General features: G+C 40.0%; 3 protein-coding genes across 3 annotated transcripts; all 3 read left to right on the top strand.

Annotated features, from left to right (window-relative positions):
• Positions 1-392: 392 nt before the first annotated feature.
• Positions 393-1,603, top strand: LOC133033270 (uncharacterized). The gene is made up of 2 exons (XM_061107968.1): positions 393-470; positions 578-1,603. The coding sequence occupies exons 1-2, from the start codon at positions 393-395 to the stop codon at positions 1,601-1,603; spliced, it is 1,104 nt and encodes a 367-aa protein (XP_060963951.1).
• On the top strand, positions 1,600-3,005 carry LOC133033269 (uncharacterized). Its single transcript, XM_061107967.1, has 2 exons — positions 1,600-2,656; positions 2,788-3,005. The coding sequence occupies exons 1-2, from the start codon at positions 1,600-1,602 to the stop codon at positions 3,003-3,005; spliced, it is 1,275 nt and encodes a 424-aa protein (XP_060963950.1).
• Positions 3,006-6,738: 3,733 nt separating this feature from the next.
• Positions 6,739-7,458, top strand: LOC133033268 (uncharacterized). Its single transcript, XM_061107966.1, has 2 exons — positions 6,739-7,345; positions 7,454-7,458. Exons 1-2 carry the CDS (start codon positions 6,739-6,741, stop codon positions 7,456-7,458), a joined length of 612 nt encoding a protein of 203 aa, XP_060963949.1.

Genomic DNA, 7,458 nt, shown 5'->3' with positions numbered 1-7,458 from the left:
ATTTTTGTAACTGTCGTTAGACGACTTTTATTTTGATGTAATAGTTAAACAGTTAAACTTTTTGTAAATATTTTTATAATCGGGATCCCGAGTCTTTTGTAATATGTTTTACAAGTTTAATCAAAAAGCAAAATTTTAATTAATCACGTTTTTCTATAAACCTCGTTGATTAGCAACGAGCTGCACAGTACGTTAAAAAAATCACGTAATACCCCTAAGGTAGTTAGGGTTTTACAATATGTGTCACACTTATTCATATTTTCAAAATAATGCCAAACGTATAATCTAAATACTAAATTAATAAATTCTCTTGGTCGTATCAGCTGATACGTTTGTTGTCTCTCTGTTTTTGAGAGTGTGTTTGTTTGTTGGCTGTTGTTTGTTGTGCGATTATGGCCTCTAACAGTATGGCAGGGAATGATATGGCAGTAAGAGGTGATCCTGTTATATTGGAAAAGGAAGAGGAAGAGGTATTACGGGCCCCAGTGAATAGATCAGAGGAGGTGATAATCAATACCAGGGGGTGTTTGGTGGGCAAACTATTGCAGGTCGAGTCTCCGATTTTAATGTTTTTCAGAACATGATGGCGTTTCTTTGGCAACCGGGGATGGGAATGTACGTCAAGGAACTCAACCCGAATCTGTTTTTATTTCAATTCTACCACGAGGTCGACATTCAAAGGGTTATAGATGGTAGTCCTTGGACTTATGATCGTAAGCCTTTTATCTTTACAAGATTGAAAGAAGGGGATAATCCAAGGCTCGTGAAAATCAACCATGTCGATATGTGGGTTCAACTCCACGACTTACAAACCGGGAATATGACTCTTAGTGTAGTTACGGCTCTCGAAAATTTCATTGGCACTTTTCTTGAATCGGATCCTAATAACTTCTTAGGAGTGTGGCGGGATTGCTTGCGGATTCGGGTAAGGATTAATGTTGAAAAACCGATCAAAAGAAGAATGAAGATTAGCATCGACGATTCATCGTGGTACTGGGTGAATTTCAAATACGAAAGATTACCCACCTTTTGTTTCATTTGCGGAATAATTGGACACACGGAGAGGTTCTGTCCAAGACTCTTTTTGAAACCGCTGCATCTCCAAGAAAAACCTTATACCTTAGAACTGAGAGCCTCGTCTCAAAGGCGGCAGACGACATTCGGGGCACAATGGCTCCATTCAGAAGCGACGGTACGGGGGGAAACACATCAAGCTCATCACGGCAACAATCTAGTTCAGAATGTCACTTTGTTCCCTAGGAGTGCGGAGATGATTGGGGGATTGAATGGTGCGAATCATGGCCCTGATTTTTCTCATAATTTGCCTCATAATGAGAATCGAAACAGTATATTGGAGAATTTGGAAGGTAATAGCGATGATGTGGCTTTAAGTGTCCGTAAAAGTGGGGATTTCTTTGATTCTACATATCTTATTGTATTTGACTCAAAAAGAAAGAGGCCAGACAATGGGCCAGGGGTTATTGTGGGCCCAGAGGAGAAAGGACACAATGTTGTAGTGGACGTCATGGAGCATGACAATGCGGGTAACCCAAAAAATAATTTTTTGGCGGGCTCTGGATTCCAGACCCGCCCAGAGCCATGAGTTGTATACGTTGGAATTGCCGTGGGCTTGGAAACCCGCAGGCCAGACAATTCTTAGCGGACCTTGTGTCCCAAAAGAAGCCCAATTTGTTATTTCTTTGTGAAACTTTTTGTAATAAGGTTAGTATGGAGAGAATTAGAGCCCAATTGGGGTTTGATTGTTGTTTTGTGGTGGATAACTGGGGTCATAGTGGAGGGTTGGCACTGATGTGGAAAGTTGCGAATGAAGTTGCGATTCAGGGGTACTCGTTTAATCATATTGATGCAAATGTCACTCTTCAGCAGTCTACGACTTGGTGTTTCACGGGGGTCTATGGCGAGCCAAAACGAGAGTTGCGATACAAGACTTGGACTCTTCTTCGGTCACTCAAAAACGATAGCACTCTTCCATGGTGCATTATGGGGGACTTGAACAACTTGGGTTCTCAACTTGAGAAGAAAGGTGGTAGGATATACCCGGATGGTCTAATTGCGGGTTTTAATGGGGCTTTGAGCGACTGCAATTTGCTTGACTTGCCTCTTGTTGGCTACCCGTATACATGGGAGAAGGGAAGAACTAGTGGGGACTGGATTGAAGAAAGACTCGACAAGGCCTTGGTGACTCACGACTGGTTGGCTCTGTATGCTCAGCCGGTTCTTTACAACCTCGAGTTCTCTACGTCCGATCATTGCCCAATTCATTTGGTCTTCAAAGGTGTGTTTCCAGCTACTTCATTCATTTCTTTCCGTTTCGAAAATGCTTGGCTCCGAGAGCCATTGTGTAAACAACTTGTTGAAGGATGTTGGGAAGGCTCGGGTTCACTTACTATTCAAGACAAAATTCAAAAGTGTGGTGAGGTTTTGGGGAAGTGGGGGCGTGACATAACTGGGAGCTTTCACAAGCGTATTAGCCAGTGCAAAGACCAAATAAGAAACTCCAAATGGGGCAGGGATCCGATTTCAATTCAGCAACATCAGGAAGCAAAGGCTAATTTGTCAAAGGTTTTAGCTCAACGTGAAATCTTTTGGAAGCAAAGATCAAAGCAATTTTGGCTAAATTTGGGTGACAAGAATAGTAAATACTTCCATTTCGTTGCAAGCTCCAGGAAAAGAAACAATAGCATAAGCCAACTTGGGATTCGGGGTTGAAGCATGTCATCACTGGGTATTTCCAAGATTTTTTCCAATCTTCCAATGTTGATATAGGCACGGTGCTTGATGGAGTCCGCCCTTCTGTATCCCGTGAGCAAAATGATGAACTTTTATTGCCTATTTCGGAGGAGGAAGTGCGAAGTGCTTTATTCCAAATGCACCCTGATAAGTCCCCGGGACCTGATGGCATGACCCCAGCGTTTTATCAAAAGCACTGGAGTATTGTCGGTCAGGATGTGGTTCATTTTGTTCCAGAGTTCTTTCACAAGTAAGTTCCCGAATTCAATTAACAATACACACATTGTTTTAATTCCAAAAAAGAAGAACCCGTCTCAAATGAGTGATATGAGACCAATCTCTTTGTGTAATGTCCTCTATAAAATTGCCTCGAAGGTCATTACAAATCGCATGAAGGGAGTTCTTGATTATGCTATTTTCGAAACCCGAAGTGCATTTGTATCTGGAAGATTGATTTCTGATAATGTCATGGTAGCCTTCGAAGTAATGCATTACTTGAAAAGGAAGACTAATGGAAGGAAAGGTTATATGGCACTTAAGCTTGACATGAGCAAAGCTTACTATCGAGTCGAGTGGAGTTTTTTGGAAGCCATTCTTTGGGCAATGGGGTTCAGGAATCGTTGGATTGAATTAACAATGGGGTGTGTCAACTCAGTTTGTTACCATGTTATAAATAGTGGCATGAAGATGGGGCCTATCATTCCTACAAGAGGCATTCGGCAAGGTTGCCCATTATCTCCGTATCTGTTTATTGTGTGTGTTGAAGGAATGTCCTCTCTGATTAAACATTATGAAGCCAACCGTCTACTCACGAGGCGTAAGGTTGCTAGGAGTGCGCCTCCTATCTCTCACTTACTTTTTGCGGATGATAGCTATGTGTATTGCCAAGCAACGGAGGAATAAGCAAATCGTGTCCTCTCGCTACTACATACCTTTGAAGAAGCTTCAGGCCAAAAAGTCAATCTCAATAAATCCTCGGCTTTCTTTAGCTCCAACATCCGAACGGACATTAGGATTCAAATTTGTGGTTTGATGAATATTCAAGAAGCAGGGGTTGATAGCATGTACCTGGGCCTTTCGAGCATTGTTGGCCGCAATAAAAATGTTGCGTTGGAATTTCTGAAGGAGAAAATGAGGACAAGGATCAATGGTTGGGAGGGTAAATTTCTCTCGCGAGCTGGAAAAGAAGTGCTTATTAAGTCTGTGGTTCAATCGCTCCCGTCTTATGCTATGAATGTCTTCCTTTTTCCCATTGGTACTTGCAAAAAAATAGAGGGAATGATGGCAAGTTTCTGGTGGAAATCCAATAATTCTAATGGTTATGGGAGTGGGATAGTTTGGATGAATTGGGATAGGATGACTAAACACAAAGTGGAAGGTGGTATGGGGTTTCGCAATCTGAGGGATTTCAACCTTGTAATGTTGGGTAAACAAGGATGGAGGTTACTTTTTAGACATGAATCTTTAGCTAGCAAAGTCTTCAAAGCTAGATATTACCCCAATGGTACTTACTTGACTGCTGAGCTGGGTTCTAATCCGAGTTTTATCTGGAGTAGTATATTTGCTGCCAAGGACACAGTCAAACTTGGTCTTAGGAAACGAATTGGGGCTGGTTTGACTGTGCAGATTACTTCAGACCCATGGTTACCTGTCATGGATAGAACTACTCCTTCTCTGATTGTTCTTGGGCTTGAAAACTTCATTGTCAATAGCTTGTTTCAAGTAGGACAGCAAAGGTGGGATCCAGATGTTGTGTGCGATTTATTTTCGCCTACTGAAGCTGCTATTATTCTTGGTATCCCCATTTCTCAGTCAGGTGGGGACGATACTGTTGGAATTTATTTTACCAGGATCTTAGATCTACCCACAAGTATGTTTATTAACATCCTATATAAGAACTTTCTAAAACGATAAATTAAACACATATAAAGTTTAAGAAACCTTACATTTGGTGCAGCGGAATTAAATGACTCCTTCCGTTCAGATCTCTAACCCTTGTATCCTTTCTGTAGCAGAGTATTATCAAGATCTGAACCTGGATCTCTTTCTCTGAATCCTTGATGCTGAGTCTCCTTTGCTGATGATCTTTCTTCACGATCTTCCTCACTATGATTGAGGTATTGCTTGCTGTGTGTGGGCACTACTCTAATCACTAGGGTAAGTTCGAAATATGAAGGAAGAAGAGAGAGAGAGAGTGGCGGCCAAGGAAGAGAGAGGAGGCTCAGGTTTTTCTGATTCAGAAAGTGTGATTTTCCTGAAGCTTTCACTATCTATTTATAGCATTCCACTAGGGTTAGGTTTGAATTATTTGGCATTAAAATAATAAAAATATCAACTTAAAAAGCCTACAAAGGTGGCCGGCCATGGCTTAGTGGATTGGGCCTTGCTTTTTGCAATTTTGCAATTTTAACACCTTTGTATCTGATTTTCTCAAAAATGCCAATTTCCTAATTCAACCATTTAAATGCCAATTCTAACTATTTAATAACTATAAATAATTATTAAATAATATTGTCATTTATCATATTTATTAATTGAACCATACAAAGTATCATAATTAACAAATATGCCCCTATTAACTCTTTCTTTACAATTTCGCCCTTACTTAGTGAAAATTTCACAAATAGACATAGTCTAACTTGTGAATTATAATTGATTAATCAAAACCAATTACATGAGTCTTACAAACAATATTATCTCAACTAGTGCGGGGACCATGGGTCTATATAACCGAGCTTCCAATAAGTAGATCAAGAATTTAGCACTAAAATTCACTAACTTATTAATTCTTCGTTGAATCCACGCATAGAACTTAGAATTGCACTCTCAGTATATAGAATGCTCTATATGCTCCACCATATAGACACATCATTAGTTATCCGTTGTTATAATCCTAATTTGATCAATGATCCTCTATATGAATGATCTACACTGTAAAGGGATTAGATTACCGTAACACCCTACTATGTATTTTATCCTTAAAACACTTGACCCCGTATAAATGATATTTCAGCTTATGTGAAATGAGATCTCCACCATTTATTTTCGTTTGGTCAAGCTCGAAGGAGATCATCCTTTGCTTACTATTCGCCAGATAAAAGCTATAGATTCCATGTTTATGCTAGCGCTCCCACTCAATTGCACTACCGTGTTCCCAAAATGTACGTATCACCCTGACCTAAAAGTAGGCTTAACTAACAAATCAAAGAACACGAATAGCCTCTTGAGATTGAGCCTAATCATAACAGGATTAAGATCATTTGATCTAGGATCAACTTGGCGATATTGACTTGAATAGATTTTACGGTAAGTTTAATTAAATCTAAGTCAAAGTTCAATATCGGTCCCTTCCGATGCATACTCCATGCATCCAACCTGAGCTTTACTTTAACCAATGTTCTGGAAAGAACATAGTATTTCTCCAAATACAAGTAAACTCTTGTTGTAGATTATCATATCAGCAAAACCTTGTGTCTGATAAATCTAGGAAACTTTATTCACATAGTCATGTTTACTTTCCAATGTGATGACAGCACAATAAACATGATTAAGTATGTGAAAAGGGTTTAAGATGAATTTATAAATCAAATAGACAAGCAATTAATAAAGTGAACCAAAACATACACAAATGAATGAAAAATACTTATGTTTCTTTATTGATGTTGAATAAAATAGATTACATTGAAATGGAGTTTTATTTAGGGCATAAAACCTAACAGATACTTGGTACTGGATTGCAGAAAAGAATGGCTTTTGCTCTATTCGTAGTGCGTATAAGCTGCTTCAAGACCAAAAACCTCAATTGGACAACCCCGAGGGTCATCATTTTTGGAAAAAAAACTATGGGCTTTGAAGATACCGCCTAAGACTAAGGACCTGGTGTGGAGAGCAGCTTCAAATTGCCTTGCAACCAAGGTGAATCTTTGTATTAAAAAGGTCTTGATTGATAACACTTGTCCTATGTGTGGTGTCTTCGCGAAAACGGAAATGCATCTCTTAGTTTCTTGTCCATTTGCCTGGTCATGTTGGGAGTTCTCGGGTCTTACTGCTGCTGGCAGGGAGTCATCAACCTTACTGTCGTGGCTAGAAACTTCTGCTACCAGTGTGGACAACGAGGCTTTATGTAAAATTGTGATGATTTGTTGGGCCATTTGGTCAGCAAGAAATGATCTCATATGGCAGCAGCGTGTTCGAACGGTTCGGGATGTGGTTGTGTTTGCAAGCTCGAGACTTGATCAATACATAAAAGCTCAAGGGCGGGGGAATATTCCTTTACTTTCACCTCATAAAGAAGGTGATGGCTTGGAGCGCTGGATCAAACCGAATTCAGGCATCAAGCTCAATATTGATGCAGCCACTTTCGATCGTGTTTCCAAACATGGGTTCGGGTGTGTGGTGAGGGATAACAATGGGGAGCTACTTTCAGTCATTGCAGGCTTCAAAAATGGCAAAGTTTCACCCGAGTTAGCTGAGATTATGGGCATTAGAGAGGCTTTAAGCTGGTTCAAGGATAACAACTACACACGGGCAGTCATAGAATCTGACAGCTTGGTCTGTGTTGAGGCAATTCGAAGTGCAGAAAGATTTGCTTCTGGTTTTGGTCTAATTGTGGAGGAGTGCGAATTGCGCGCGCATTTCATTCTATTTTTTTTTTTTTTTGAATAAAAAGTGTTCTTTATTAACTTGAGCAATCGCTCTTCAGAATAG

Source organism: Cannabis sativa, unplaced genomic scaffold, assembly GCF_029168945.1.
Source record: "Cannabis sativa cultivar Pink pepper isolate KNU-18-1 unplaced genomic scaffold, ASM2916894v1 Contig3, whole genome shotgun sequence".
Classification (NCBI taxonomy): Eukaryota; Viridiplantae; Streptophyta; class Magnoliopsida; order Rosales; family Cannabaceae; genus Cannabis; species Cannabis sativa.
Note: the sequence above shows the minus strand (reverse complement) of the source record. Positions and strands in the feature narration are given on the sequence as shown.

Excerpts from the sequence above, each read along its gene's own strand:
- LOC133033269 (XM_061107967.1), top strand. The coding sequence starts at position 1,600 with ATGAGTTGTATACGTTGGAATTGCCGTGGGCTTGGAAACCCGCAGGCC. Across the intron at positions 2,657-2,787 it reads AAATTTGGGTGACAAGAATA|GCACGGTGCTTGATGGAGTC; the intron begins GTAAATACTTCC and ends ATGTTGATATAG.
- LOC133033268 (XM_061107966.1), top strand. The coding sequence starts at position 6,739 with ATGCATCTCTTAGTTTCTTGTCCATTTGCCTGGTCATGTTGGGAGTTC.
- LOC133033270 (XM_061107968.1), top strand. The coding sequence starts at position 393 with ATGGCCTCTAACAGTATGGCAGGGAATGATATGGCAGTAAGAGGTGAT. Across the intron at positions 471-577 it reads TGGAAAAGGAAGAGGAAGAG|AACATGATGGCGTTTCTTTG; the intron begins GTATTACGGGCC and ends AATGTTTTTCAG.